Source organism: Eumetopias jubatus, unplaced genomic scaffold (genome assembly GCF_037043125.1).
Source record: "Eumetopias jubatus isolate StellerSeaLion01/CBP00866 unplaced genomic scaffold, mEumJub1_p1.0 scaffold_14, whole genome shotgun sequence".
Taxonomy (NCBI): domain Eukaryota; kingdom Metazoa; phylum Chordata; class Mammalia; order Carnivora; family Otariidae; genus Eumetopias; species Eumetopias jubatus.
This window is the reverse complement of record NW_028274820.1, coordinates 71,348,018-71,363,927: the sequence shown is the minus strand read 5'-3', so window position 1 is coordinate 71,363,927 and position 15,910 is coordinate 71,348,018. Positions and strand designations below refer to the sequence as shown.

Sequence of the window (15,910 nt, the reverse complement as noted above, 5' to 3'; positions counted from 1 at the left end):
TGGAGAGATATTGACATAAAGTTGAATCTCTGGAAGTTGGCAAAACTAGCTTGTATTAGGCATATCCAGGAAAAAAATAAAAGATCTGAGTCAGTACTTGAAGGAGTAGGAGCCAGGAAAGGAGATTAGGCAGCTGCCAGAATGGCAGGAGCCTTCCCAGAGAGTAAGTGTCATGGCGGTGTCTGCTCTCATGTTTCCTGTCTCTGTCATCTCAGGATACAGAATGCAGGTGAAGTTCTTTAGGAAACTGGCTGATGTTTACTTCCACACTCGTAATTTACCCTGTCTCATAAGCATTCTTTCCTTCACGTCTACGTTTACCTGCTTCTCCTTCCTCCTCTTGTCCAGCCCCGAACACCCTCATATTCAGGATAAAGGTTGAATTCTCCAGGTATCTATCCATAGACCAAAGACACCATATGTCCTCCCCAGATGCCAGGTATGGTGCTGGTAAGAGCCCCAGGAATATAGGGTTGGATTTTGATAAGATATGTCTAATATGGCTTCTGCTGCAGTATACATTTATAGCTGTGGAGGTGTTAAAACGATGTGTTAAAAACTTGTGAAGTAACAAATAGTATAATATGGCATATTATATTTTACATAAGTACAGAAGCAGCTTTTCCATGTTCAAGACTAATTGAAACTCCTGAAATAGCTCTCTTTAGAATTTAGCATATTTAGTTTGATATCTGTGAGTAGAATCAAATATCTTTTCATCTGGATGTCCGGATGTCATAGATTTAAAGGGAGCGATTGGTCATGAATCTGGCCTTATTACCAAAGATCTAACATTCTGCAGAGGGCTATGAAGTGGTCCAGGGAGCCAGCTGGGAAGAGGTCCAGGCTGCTGACATCTGCATCACACAACATCATCATGAGGTCATTATGCCTGCCCTGTGTGCAGAGGAATATTTTGACTTGAATTAGAATATTCAATGGCAAAAATTCAAACCAAAAATAAATTTGACATTTTGTTCCTTATGCACACAGGCTCTGCTTGAGCTTCTTGAAAACCGTGACCACAACGTGGCTTTTTAAAATTAAACACTGTCTCTCTCTCTCTCTCTCTCTACCTAAAAATCTCCACTCCATTTATGAAGATTCATGGTCACACAAATGGGTAACAGACTTAGAAGTATAGATTCTGCTTTTGAGTAAACACATGATGTTCAAGATTTTCATCTACAGTGTTGACCAAACAGGAGCATGGGTTAGTTTAAGATGAATTCTGTGTAATACATTTAAACAGAAGATACTCCCAAAGCAAATCCAAGAAAAAGGCCATCAGCCTTTGCTAAATGCAGTACCATCCTGCTCTTGCCACTCAAGTCGGTGCTGATAAGAAACGGGCACTGTTTTTCCACCGGCAATGGCAAGTCCGTCCCAATTTGGAGAGAGGACTCCAGGGTCTGGTAGAGAACACCCCAAGTCGGAACAGACACTGCCCTCTGCTCTTCTGCTTCCCACTCTTCTCCCCATGCAACCACCCTAGCCATTTCCCATTCAAATTACGAAACCAAATGAGATTTTTCTTGCCTTATGAATGCAATATATTCCAGAAATAAGCCTTCAACTATTTCTTCTCTATCCATAAAAAAGATTAGCCACTATAATATTGGTAGAAAAGCCAATTTCTGAAAGATGTTAAACACATTTGAAATATGTTAAAGGGCAGGGGCACCTGGGTAGCTCCGTCAGTTGAGCATTCAACTCTTGACTTTGGCTCAGGTTGTGGTCTTGGGTTCATAGGTTCAAGCCCTGCCTTGCTCTGCTCCATGCTCAGCAGGGAGTCTGCTTCCCTCTCTCCCTCCCCCTTTGCCCCTCCCCCTGCTCGCACTTGTGCGTGCTCTGGCGTGCTCTCTCTCAAATAAATAAGTAAAATCTCTTTAAAAAAATGTTAGCATATATTGGAAAGAAAACATGACCACTTTGCTAAACTATGTAGGCGCAAGTTGCAGGAGCTAGATCCACGTCTCTGAGGTTGACCACCTTTCTTCCATGTTGCTAACTTAAACAAATATTTGATCAGGGCCCCTCAAAGAGGCATTTTTACCCAGACTCCCACATTTACTACCTACTATGTGCCTAATACATGTCAAATTGATAGTAACTAGCTGAGAAGTCGCCACTGCCCTACCCTTGAGCTCAGCTGAATAGCTAGCTCATCCCTCAAAATATGTATTCTTTGATGTGTTGGTCCTTTCTTCCTGTGTTTTCAAGTAAGTTAAATGCCTTTAACTTTCATCTATAAACTGTGTTGTCCCAAATCCTGTAGCTTCCCTGCTTTATCTGAAGTCCTACTAAAAGCTGTTACCAGACACTTGATAATTAGTATGGTCTTGTGTTTCTTTCCACCTGAATGTCTAATATCGGGTAAGGGCATCCAGGCTAACTTGCGCAAGGATGAGACATGTGTCTCTTGCTTGTGTGCAAAGTTGTATTGTCCCCACTGTTAAGTTCTTGGTAGATGTTTCTGATGAGAACAACTGCTCAATTTGAGAAAGAAGGAACATAAGGGAGATGAAAATTAAGTACCAAAAATACAGGACACTTTGAGACAAGCTTCTCTCCACCCCCTTCCCATACACATTGCAAAATATAGTACAAAAATAAAGTCACAGCTTTATACATTTTCAAAGAGATAAATCTTATTACAGACTTGCTTACTGAGGAAAGTAAAACCTTCTGGCCTTACAGTTGACATTTCAGGCCCCTATTTTGTTTATCTTGTGTGCATGTTGGCTTCAAACATAGCATACATTTTTTGTGTGTGTGCTTTTTCTCACCAAACACTGAATTATTTAGTTGACTATTACCTTCAACTAATTTAGCTTTCAAATAAGATCAGTGTAGCAAATAGGTGATTTATGAAACCAAAGATTCTTAGGGAAGTTCATTTATTCATTTACTGACCCATCCACTCGGCAAATCTTTTTCAATGCCTAAAGTATAAAAGAAATGCCATAAAGATAGAGCATAGTTCTTTGAAGATGTTTATGAGGGGAACTTTGTTCTGAACTGGGATTGTAAGGCTCTTTCATTAGGAAGTGAAACTTGAGCTGAAAGTCAAAGCAGGGGTTAACAGGCAGACAGCAAAGGAAAAATGTTCTTATCAGCAGAAATAGTTTATACAAAGGCCCTGTGGTCAGAGTGAATATGGCACATTCAAGAAACTGAAAGACTATTAGTGTGGCTGGAACATGAGGAGAGAAGGAACCAGTAACAATGAGGTTAGAAGAGGAAGACAGGGCCCAAATATTAGGGAGTAGAGAAGCATTAAGAGAAACCAAGAAGGGGGCACCTGTGTGGCTCAGTTGGTTAAGCATCTGCCTTCAGCTCAGGTCATGATCTCAGGGTCCTGGGATCGAGCATCACGTGGGCTCCCTGCTCAGTTGGGTGTCTGCTTCTCCCTCTGCCCCTTCCCCCTCCCCACTTGTGCACGCTCTTTCTCTCTCTCTCTCTCTCAAATAAATAAATAAAATATTTTTTTAAAAAAGAAACCAAGAAGGACCAGTTAGAAGCTTAATACAGCAATCCAGCTAATGGCTTGAACAGGTAGATGGCAGTGAAGGTAGTAAGAAGATCAATTTTGTAGATTGAGATAACATAACTTGCAGATGACTGGATGTGGGTGGCAGAGAAAAAATGGAAGATGGCCTTTAGAGTTTTGGCCTGAACAGAAGGATGAATGGTGGTGCCATTCACTTTGGTGGGGAAATACTGAGAGGAGCAGCTTTGGGGGTGGGGAAGGTAAAGAATCTTATGTGAAACAGAAGTTTGAAATAGTCTTAGATATCTTAATGGAAACATAGAAGAGGAAGCTAAACCTGCTTCTATGGAGCTGAGGGAAGAGGTTAGGGCTGGCGGTGTGCATTTGAGGATCATTGGATGATATTTGAAGTCATGGCACTGAATGAGATCACCCGGAAGAGAGTAGATTAAAAAGAAAAAAATACTTAGGACTGGGCTGTAGAGCATGCTGCCATTTTAAAGGCCAGAACATGGAGAAGCATCCAGCAAAAGAGACTGAAAAGGAGCAGCCCATGATTTAAGATGAGAACCAGCAGAGTATACTGTTCTGTGAAGAAGGTATTCCATGAAGGTAGAAGTGTCAAGAGCTGTTGGGAGATTGGAGATGATGAAGACAGTTGCCCCTGGATTTGGCGGTGTTGTGTAGATATTGATGACCATGGCATGTGCTCTTTCAGCGCAGTGATGGAGGAGAAAGCCTTATTAGAGTGAATTCAAGAACAGCTAGGAATTGAGAAAGTGGAAACAGCTCATTAGAAGTTTTGCTGTGAAAGGAAGCGGAGAAATGGGGCTACATCTGGAAGGAGTTAAGGGACAAGGACTCTTTAAAATATGGAGTAATACAGTGTTTTAGTTTACAAAGAGGAATGGCTTAGCAAAGACAGAAATACTGGTGCTACTAAAGAAAACAGGCATAAGCGAAGGAACAAGCTGGGGGCGTGGGAAGTGGGGTTGGGCCAAGTGCAGAATTGCAGTGTGCCCTTTGAGAACTGCCTGTTACCTGTGCACAATCAGCTTGCACTGGAAATTAAACCAACCACGTAAGCATGCAGTTTAGGTTAGCTGACGGTGCTTTTTGTAGTAAGACTTTCTCAGTGAAAGAAGCTTGCCACACTTAGAGTAGCTCTGAAATTGTGCACACAAAAAAAGCTTGGCCTTAGCTAGGAGCCTTGGCACTGTAACAGGAGGGAAGACAGAGTATGTGATAGAGACGATGGAAAGTTGGGTGGTCAAGCAGCTAATCTGTTGGGTACCCACCAACACCACTACTACTGTATTTTGTTGGTGGTGGTGGTGTTTTTCTACTAGGGTAATAATCCTTGAACAATTTTACAGTCCAAGGGAGAGAGAAGATGCTGATTTTTACCAAAACTATCTATTACTCAGATGAATGTGCCAAACTTCAATAATGACAGCAAATATTTACACAAGAACCTCCCGCATACTCCATGTCCTGGTGAGTTGTGAGGAGCTGGTAGGAAGAATGAATCCATGAACTAAAGGCTTCCTTAAGATCTGAGCCTGATAGGCTAAAACTGAGCCTGTTGACATGAGTGACTTTCTGCCAGTACCGCTCAGTGGAGAAGGTCAAGGGAGTTTTTAAAATCCCTAAATCCTTCCATTTCAATCTTTGTTCTTCCTCACCCATACGGCAGGCTTGACTAAAAGCACAATCACTCCATTTCCTGCTTCCATTTTGGCTTATGCTGTGCCCTCTACTTGGAGTGCCTTCAGTCTGTTCTTCAAAATAGCTTTTTAAAAAGGCATAAAATGTTCTACAAGCTTCTCATTTTAGAATTACCTAGTACAGCAAGTAAGTATAACAAAGATAGGTTTACATATAGTTGTGAGGCTACAGTCATTCAATAAAACTTACTGTGGGCTAGGCTCTTGGTGAAGCAGTGGTTAACAAGGCCAGATCCCCCAACATCACTGCTCTCCAAGTTCCAACCCTTGGCTGTCTTCTCCTCCATCTGTAACACAGTCCTCAAAACAAGACAGGATGATCACATGCATTAGAATCGTCTGGTTGGGTCCCATCTGGAACTCACCAGGCCATCGGTGGTGGTAAGGCTCTGAAGTCTTATGAATCCTCGAGGTGATTTTGTCATGACTCTGAAGTTTGAGGACCACTAGCTTAGATCGGTTCCCTTGATGGCCTTCCAGGATTTTCATCTGCCCCAAGTGTCTTTGTGCTGATTTCTTCTGCCCCTATTAACCCCCCAGGTTGTAGGGAAGTTGTTTTTCTCCATGATTAGAATTCCCTAGATTTTCATTGTATAAACATTAGTCCTGTTGATACCCAGTTTATCCACAAAGGTGCTTCTCCCAGTCCAGGTATAATTTGTGGAGGTGGGCTTTTGCTTAAGCACGTTAACAAGTCGGAGTAGTTTACAACAAATTAGAATAGATGAGATTTCTAGAGCAGGGAGGTAGTATTTCTTCAAAAATACTTTCTAGGGACGCCTGGGTGGCTCAGTTGGTTAAGCGACTGCCTTCGGCTCAGGTGATCCTGGAGTCCCGGGATCAAGTCCCACATCGGGGACTTGATCCCGGGAGTCTGCTTCTCCCTCTGACCCTCCCCGCTCTCATGCTCGCTCTCTCTCTCTCTCTCTCTCTCTCTCTCTCTCATTCTCTCTCTCAAATAAATAAATAAAATTAAAAAAAAAAACTTTCTAAATGCCAGAATGAGGTGGCAACTGAAAATTTGAAGCAATAACTTTGATTTCCTGTGCACCAGTTCCTCTTTTCTGTGTAAATTTTACCGTGCTGTAATCTGCTCATACCCGCAGATGAAGGTTGTCGGAATCATCCTGTGCCTATACTTCTATGGCAGATACCAGTCATTTGACCATTTGTAGTAACAGATTGTAAACCTTTCTTGGCTATTGAAGTGGTGTGCTGAGATTTGAAATGTCCTTATATTCAAAAACTGAGTCATGAGTAAAAGAATAAAACCAAAGGAGCCACATTGTTCTGGAAAAATTAGAACAAGTAAAGAAAGATCCCTAAACACCACAGATATCGACTACAATGAAGGAGCAATAATGTATAACTGCCTTTAGCTGGCTTGGAGACCTGTGTGCCAGGATCCTGACTCAGTGCCGAGTTACCATAAAAAAGCTCTGGGAGCTGCCTCTGTGACTTGGGCTGAATGTTTTAAGCATAAATGCAAAGTATTTGAAGTAGACTCACTTTAGGTCCTTCTGGTTCTGGGAAGTCTTATTTTTGGAGGCCTTACCTCTCAGCCTATCAAACATATTAAATAGACCCACATGCCAAATTTTACTGAAGAAAAAAAGTAAAAAGCAATTTTTACATTTTGCTTTTTAAATTATTGGCCTGTGAGTGAGTCATTTAACTCCAACTGCTTGTGATTTCTCAGCATTTCTGTATATTTGGGAATTCTTGTGAAGTTGTAAAAAGTAACCTATACTTTTTTTTAATACAATAGAAGTTGCCTAAATATGAAATTGGACAATAAATGATATAAGTAATGTTGCATTCTACAGACATCTAATTAACCTTTTTTTAGTTTTTATTTTGCAGTTTTAATTTTTGGTCCCATAACATCTTTTCAGGTCTCAATATTTTCCAAAGCTCCTGAAAAGATTGTAGGTCCTATGCCCTCTGCCTCTTGTGCCTAATGACAAAGCGACCTTGGTGAGAGGACAAGGTATTGAATCTAGAACAAGGACTGCATGCTCCCTTAAAGAATGACCAAGTATAATGACTGGCCTGAAATTCTAGAAGCCAGGAGAATGTGAAGCAGAGTTTGTTGGAATGTTTTTCTGGCTTAGGCCTCTGGAGAGCTTTGCTCTTCAAAGGGTGGACCAAGGATGAACAGCATGAGCATCCCCTGGAGCTTGTTAGAAATGGCAGAATCTCAGGCCCCACCTCAGGCCTACTGAGTCATATATCTGCATTATAAACTAGATCACCAGGTACCCACTGAAGTTTGAGAAGCACTGCTTTTTCTGGAACAGTGGTTCTCAGTTCTGGGTGCACAGGAGAATCACCTGGGAGTCTTAAAACTCCTGATGTCCAGGTTGTACCCCAGTCCATTCATTAGAATCTCTGGGGGTATCTTTCTGTATTTTAAAGGCTCCTGGGTGATTCCAGGAAGCAACCAGGTTAAGACTCACTGGTTGACAATAAGGTCACAGAGGCTCCACATTGTTTACCAGTGAGCACAGTTCAGGGAACTGGATTTTATGTGTTTGGGACCCAGCATTTAAATAACAAATGAGTCATCTTTGCTGTGGAATAACCTTCTTACTTTGGAAAGTTGAATGTTTTGGCTGCTTGCCAGGACCTTAGACCCAATAGTCTAAATCCCGGATATGCCATGTTTCACTAGCACTGGATGCTCTTGTTTCTGAACAACAATTTATGCTACTGTCGTGGGCCAGAAGGTGGTTTTTTTATGTGAAACTCAGGTGTAGTGGGACTGTGTGTATTTCTCCATTGAATACCATAGCAGAACGTTTGTGCTTAGAACCACATGTTAAGAATGAACTGCTTCCTTGCTTGATAGCATTCCATTTTCTGATAATTAAGCTTTAGTTTCATAATGTAAGTTTTAGATAAACTACTTTGGGAATTTTAATGATTTCTTCAGTTATCATCATTGATTCTGCTAGTGGCTATGGAAAACTGCCACTTTATACTGTTATTTGCAGGTGATTTATCTCTTTAGTAGGAAATTCACTGATGATATCTGCTGTTTGGGAAACTGGAGACACCACAGGACTTTTCATTTTCATAGGCTTTGCTTATACCTAACTTTCACAGTAAAAGTCATTGAAAGATGTAATTGACATATATAAAATGTACACACTTACTCATGGTGGAGCAGGTGCCTGAGAAATGGTGGTTTTCTTCTCTTTCCCTTTTTTTTACCTTGAGCTATTCTCATTCAACCATCTGACCCTTTTGTCTTATTAATATTTTCCTATCCCAGGAGAAGGCTATCATAGTGAGTTTTCCAGCAGATAACAATAATGAAACTTTATGTTCTTCAAAGCCTCTAAATATTCTTCTAATTAGTAAATATCCCTCTAGTCTAGGTTTTACCGATAGGATAATCAAGGTGTGAAGTTGGTGGGGTGTTTTGTTTCCTTTTGTTTTATTTGTGGTCATAGAATTCTACCCCTTGATTCCAAATCCTGTGGTGAGAACTAGAGTCTCATGACAGCAGACACTCCATTGGGCATGCGTCTCAGCAAAGGTCGAGGAGATTTTGAGTATCAACCATATATATATATATATATATATATATATATATATATATATATATATATACCATTAGTTTATTGTATTCTGGGGAATGGCCTGTGTTGTTTCAGTGTAATGCTATATGTAATATTAAATGAACCAACTGGATATGCATTCAGTTTTGAATGTCAATTCCTATAGCTACAAAAAGGAGCAGGTTTTGAATGAATTGCCTAACTCTAGGATTAACCAAGAATGCTCACCAAATCCTCTTTTAATCTCCCTAGCAAGCTACACATGGCTGCATATGTCCCCTTGTCAGGCTTCCCCTAATTTCTCCAGCCCTGAGATGCCCCATTTTCTGAATTGCCTTAACACCCACTGGCCGTTTCTCTCAGCTTAGTGCTGGGTTATAGACAATTTCACAGTCTGTAATTGTTTCTTTAGTGGCATTCTGTCACGAGGAGAGAGGGAGTCTGCCTTCCGTAGCTCTTGCATGACCCCTAACACCTTAAAAGGGGGAGAACAAGAGAGAAGACCTCAAATACTCAATGTATTCTGTCATTTTATTGATTTCACCTTTGGGCTCCATTTCTTTTTCTGTATTTTTTTGAAGTGTGGCTTTCTTCCATGTTAATTAAATATGGAATATTATATTTGGATTAATCATTTTGCTTTGTTCAGAAATTAATAAAAGCATTACAAAATATCAAGAGATTAATATATTTCTGCCTGAGTCATATGAATTCATAGATCTGGGTATCATTTTACAAAGAACCCAACTTCAGTGATTGATTTTTTTTTTTTTTGCCCGATGTCCCTTTTTTCTGTTTCAAATATGAATTATCTAATATTGTTCCACACTGGGGGCACCTGGCTGGCTCAGTTGGTAGAGCATGTGACTCAGGATCTGGAGGTCATGTGTTCAAGCCTCATGTTGGGTATAGAGATTACTTTAAAGAAAATTTTAAAAAGTTAGCGCATGGTATTCAAATAATATTATTCCACATGCTTCCTGAAGGTTTTCTTTTCCTTTTTAGAAAATTTAGTTATTTATGTATTTATTTGGGGACAGTGGCGGGGGGTGGTGAGCGGTGGTGAGCGGAAGGGGAGGAAGAAGGAGAAAAAAAGAATCCCAAGCTGACTCCAAGCTGAGCACAGAGCCTGACATGGGGCTTGATCTCAGGGCTGAAACCAAGAGTTGGACGCTTAACCAGCTGAGACATCCAGGTGCCCCCTGTAGGTTTTCTTTTACCTTAATTGTTTTTGATTCCTACCTAATAAATGATTTTCACTAATGCAGAGTTTCCAACTTAAAATGTTCTTTTTTTATCACTAGCGTTATTATTACAACAGTTCTATACCTGTCTGATGCACTTCGTAAGAACTTCTTAAATGAAAACTTTGATTATAAGGTAAGTATCCATCCAGATGACTCCTACCTGAGCTGAAATCTTTTACCTTATACTTGAGGAAATTACCTACCATATTTTCTTTCTTTAATAATAAGAAAACACATTTACTCCACCTGCCCTAAATTAATCTTGGGCTATATCAGTTTTCATGATGAATAATATTAGAAGTTGTCATTATATTTCTGAACAAGTTAGTGCTACAATCATGCTTATCAACCTAGTGGAAATCATAGTGCTTAAGAGGAGGTAGTTCCTTGTTGTTACTATAAATTTTCATTCTTTATTGTATGGTCTTCATGTGTGACAAAGGGAACTTAGAACATAGGTTTTTAAGACATTTTTTAAAGTAGAGTTTATATGAAGAAAATGTTTACAAAGTAAACACTTCAGTTCCTTTACTTCTCCATCATCACATTTTTTTTAGAGTGAATTAATGAAAAGAAACAAAATTCTTTAAGGCAGAACTTTCTCTACATCTATAATATAATTTGATATGCCTAAGAATTCTTGATATACTATTTTTTTAAGATTTTATTTGTTTGACAGAGAGAGCGAGAGAGCGAACACAAGCAGGGGGAGTGGGAGAGGGAGAAGCAGGCTTCCCGCTGAGCAGGGAGCCCGATGTGGGGCTCGATCCCAGGACCCTGGGATCATGACTTGAGCCGAAGGCAGATGCTTAACGACTAAGCCACCCAGGCGCCCCTTGATATACTATTTTTTAAATGGAAAATGATAACTGGTAAACAAAGATGGGCAGTGCTTATTTTGGCTTCCCTTCTTAACGATGTTTTTGGGTTTTGGCATCTGTGTTTCCTATTCTTTTTAAATAACATTTTTCATATTCAACATTGAGTAAATTGTCCCTATTGGATAACTAGAAAATATAAAAAAGCACAAATCAGTAAAACCAATGGAATTTAAAGGTTGCATACTATGTATGTATATCATACCATACAGTAATAAATATATGAAAATTTCATAATCACAACTCTACTTTTTAATATTAAGTTGTTTCTGCTATTTTATTCTTATAAATCACTCTTTCTATGTGCCTTCTTACAAAATAAAACTTGGCACATATCCTTAATTATTTTTTGGATACATATTTGTAAGTGGAATTATTGAGTTAAGGGTTATACCAATTATATTTGATTTCCTATATATACACCAACCTGAAATTACTGATTAAAATTCATATTTTGTAAAATATCTCTTCTTGACTTTTGTTCATTATTTTGCTTGGTCTTACATTTTTTGTTTGTAAGAGCTCTTTATATATAAAAGATACTAATTCTTTACAGTGTTTCTCCTTATTATTTCTAATTTTACTTGGTGTCCGTGAAGTAGTTTCCTTCCATTATGTCATATGTTTTTGGTTAAGTTTATTTCTGGGAATTTTATTCTGATCTCTTTCTGGTGCTGTTTTTGGTATAAGAAACCTTAAACTCAAAAGATATGTCTGGGCAGGGAATTTTTTTATACTGTCTGAATTTAAAGCAATTAGCATATCCAGAGAAGTGTATGCCTTTTTTTTTTTTTAATCCTCTATTAAAAGGAGTTCCAGAAATGAATTCTCACAGGAATAAAATAACCCAACTTATACCTCAGCTTCCATGGAGATACTCAGACATATTATAAGAGAAACAAAACATTTAACATATACCAGGGAGCTTAAGAAACCTGTGGTAAGGCACTGAAACAGTATAGAAATAGATAATATTTATTTGCTTTACTTTGTTACAGCAAATTTCAAGCATATGTAAAAGCAGAGAGAATAGGGTGATGAACCCCCATGTACCCATTTCCAGATTCGACTATTATTCACACAGGGCCAATCTTATTTCACCTGTACCCCCATCCACTTATCATTTTTGAAGCAAATCCAAGAGATCATGTCACTTAATCTGTAAATATTTTTGTAACACTATAACATTTAAATATTTCTTGTTTTAGATCTGGGATTCCTACTTTTACCTTGCGGTCATTTTTATAAACCAGTTGTGTCTGCAGTTAGAGATGTTCACACCTTCCAAAAAGAAAAAGGTGTTAGAAAAGTAAGTATCGGTGTATAATTGGGTGGGGATATGAGGCAGATCAAATGTTGTGCTTTTAAAAGGGTGTTTAGTTCAAATGATTTGTAAATCAGATGTCCATAACTGGAAATGACATTGGAGAAGCAATGAGCAAGAGGACAAGAAGCACTCTTTTCTGGATATTTTGAACTTACTTATACTTTTATTTGGGGGGGGGCGGAGCTCCATCTTTCAGGAATCAATATATTATAGAAGCAAATGAAATAGAGGACAAATCTGTTTTATTAAAGGATTTATACAAGGATTTGCATTAGAAGCATCAAGACATCTACATTAAGCATCTTAATTACAAACATAGTGTCTTTTAATTCAGAAGAGACATAAATACTTCTCTATTCCAAAAAGACACAAATACTTCTTTGTTTTGAAGGTTTTGTATCAGGTTTGCTTTTTGTTTTATTTCAGGTATGGTGACATGCGCGTCACAATGGGTTGTGAAATTTTTAGCATGTGGCAAAACCTAGGTAAGTAATGGAAAGAGAAGCTACCTCCATTGTACAGTTTATCACTGTACTTTTAACTGTATAAGTGAAGGTAGGCGACTTACCAGTGACAGTGTCTGAATCCAAATGTTTAAATTGGTAAAGTCATCCATAGAAAGTAATTGATATTTTGGCATTGAATATGGTTATAACTAATTTTTAAATTGGTATCTGTCTGAAAAATCACCTTACCTTTGTGTATTTCATTATTAATGAATAATGAATTTTATAATCTAGCATTGCTCCAATAATACACACATTTTTAGCAATGAGCCAACCTTTCAGAATTTGGGATTGTAACAACTCAAAATTTCTAGAACTCTGAATTGAGTCTATGAATCATAACAGATTTAGAATTACCTTCATGAAACATTGACTTGTGCACCGGAACTCTTAAAAACACCATGGACCTATATCATAAAGAGTATACCCAAAGGATTTTAAAGCCTCTGCAGTTGCTAAGAAACTATTAGATTCAATTTTGTTAATCTGACACAGCAGATAGAGCATACTACTCCAGCAAATTGATGACCCAGACCTGTTTGCATGGAAAAGAATAATATTTGGAAAATAAATTGTTTTACAATCTCACTGGCATAGGGTTTCTTTCTAGAGATTCCAACTTATTTAATTTTGTATGCTAACTCTGCAAGTTTATAGTATTCCTTTACTATTACTGCATTGTAAACTTCTTGTGATTCATTAAAGTGATGGGCCTATTTGAATTGAGTATGTAATGACCTAAATATCTTTTCTCATGGGCTTCATCCAAGCACAACTTGTAAATGGCAGGATTTGTTTTCTGTAAATGAAAATAGAACCATTATCATTTTACTTCAGTTTATTTACAGAATGATTTTTGACCAGGATCTGTATATATACCTAGCAATATTCATAGCAATTTGAGGAAGAACCTTGTTACATATAATTGAGCCCAGTGTTCAGTGCTTGCTGGTAATTTCAGGGAAAAAAAAAAAAGTGAGTTAGCATCTTGAAAGCAACCTCCAACTGTCAGGCCAGCCAGAAGAAGTCCATGATGTGTCTTTAGATTCAGCTCAAAAATAGCATTAGTTTGTTTTATTTGAAGAGTACTCCTTTCAGTCTTTATGTTTTGTTCATTCTTTGTTTTTCAAAGCCCTGTAGTGTCCATATTACATTTGGCATTAGTTTAACAAGATGTTGTTATGTCAGTACTCTTTAGAACATTGGTTCTGAAATAGGCAGGCAACAGTAGCACCTGCGAGCTTGTGAGAAATGTAAATTATCTGGCCGCACCCCAGACCTACTGAGACAGAATCACCTAGAGAGTGGGACACAGCTGAGTTTTCACAGGTTCTCCAGGTGGTTCCTGACTAAAGATTGAAAAGCACTGCTTTAGATACTCTCCCCTTTCTCTGTTTTCCCAGCCCTAGAGACTAGCTCTAGCTCAGTTCTGGCAGTCTGTTAGAAAAGGCTCATTATACTCAATGACGAATTCCCAGCATGACATAGTTCAAATGCAGGGTGAGTGTAAATTTTCACTTCATTCCTTGGTTTTTGCATTATTTCCCTAGAGTTGTGTCCTGACTTTTCTGAGACTTCCAAAACAGAAGGTGAATGTTAAAGGTTACCGCTATTGTACAGTAACTAGAATGGGAAAGTGTTCAGAACTGTTGAAACCTCTCTTCCAACATATATTTTTACAAAATGATAGGAAAAATTAAGTGTTCAGAGTACTGTTTTAACACCCTTTATAGACCTTAAGTCAGCTTGTTACTTAGGAATATGAAAATATATTTGTTATAATTTGGTTTACCTATAAATATGTCACATTGAGTATTTTGAATGCTAAAGAAGAATTTATTCAGGTAGTTACAGATGTGCATTTCTCAATGGAACAGGCCAATAAATTCAATTTAACATAGTTCATGAGGCACTGGCTCTGTGCACGTTATTTGGAGACATATAAGAAAAAATGGTCCATACCTGTACAGAGCTTAGTTTTTATTTTTTAAAGATTTTATTTATTTATTTATTTGACAGAGAGAGACAGCGAGAGAGGGAACACAAGCAGGGAGAGTGAGAGAGGGAGAAGCAGGCTTCCCGCGGAGCAGGGAGCCCGATCGATGCAGGACTCGATCCCAGGACCCTGGGATCATGACCTGAGCCAAACGAAGGCAGACGCTTAACAACTGAGCCACCCAGGCACCCCCAGAGCATAGTTTTTAAATCTCATATTTTTTGTCTGATTTCTGTGGAACAAAAAAGTCTTGATAAAAACGAATCATCATGTTTTAATAAAGTAAGCTTTATGACTTCAGAAATCAAGAGCTTCAATAGTTTTTGGTAGATATAAAAAACACTAACTTTTAAGAAAACAAATTGCAAAGAGGAAATAATACTCAGAGTATTGAATACAGAGGAAATAATACTCGAGTACTGAATACATTTTTGCCACTTGAAACTACCCAGTTAGTCTAATACACAAACACAAAACACAAATTTTACTGAACAGTATTTTTAAATCAGATTTTGGTCATCAGTACTTACCTAGAAGTGTGGAAACTCTTGCATATGCTCGAAACAGGTTGGTTTTTCCATTCTGTGGAGAACAAGGAATAAAGGGTGCATGTAATTGAGTCTGCTTTTAAGCACAGAGCTGTATGATTTTCAAATCTGATCATTATATCCCCTAGATTTACCTTTGAGCAATGGATCATGTAGTAATTATAGGTTTAATTTTTTGAGGAACTGCCATACTGTATTCTACAGTAACTACACCATTTTACATTCCCATTAACAGTGCACAAGGGTTCTGATGTCTCCATATCCTTGCCTACACTTGCTCTTTTCTCTCTCTCTCTCTCTAAAAAGAGAGAGATATCATGCGCATGTGGGTGTGAGCTGGGGGGCGGGGCGGTGTGGGCAGGGCATGGAACAGAAGGAGAGGAAGAGAGAGAATCTTAAACAGGCTCCACACCCAGCACAGAGCCTGATGTGGGGCTCAGTCCCACAACCCTGAGATCATGACCTGAACTGAAATCAAGAGTCAGATGCTTAACTGACAGAGCCACCCAGGCGCCCCTCCTTTTTTTATTTTATTTATTTTTTTTGTTTAGAGGCATTTTATTTAGACAACTAAAACAATTAGATGTTCAGAAGCAATGTACAATGAAAGAGAAATCAAACC

The 15,910-nt window shown here is 38.5% G+C and overlaps 1 protein-coding gene across 8 annotated transcripts in view; it reads left to right on the top strand.

Annotated features, from left to right (window-relative positions):
* The window catches only part of DOCK4 (dedicator of cytokinesis 4), a 421,803-nt gene that overhangs the window by 332,801 nt on the left and 73,092 nt on the right, over positions 1-15,910 (top strand). For all 8 annotated transcript variants that reach the window (XM_088018529.1, XM_028104818.2, XM_088018530.1 and 5 more), the window contains 3 exons: positions 10,091-10,166; positions 12,120-12,220; positions 12,665-12,723. In XM_088018529.1, coding sequence (XP_087874655.1) covers positions 10,091-10,166; positions 12,120-12,220; positions 12,665-12,723 — 236 coding nt within the window. The remainder of the gene's footprint in view (positions 1-10,090; positions 10,167-12,119; positions 12,221-12,664; positions 12,724-15,910) is intronic.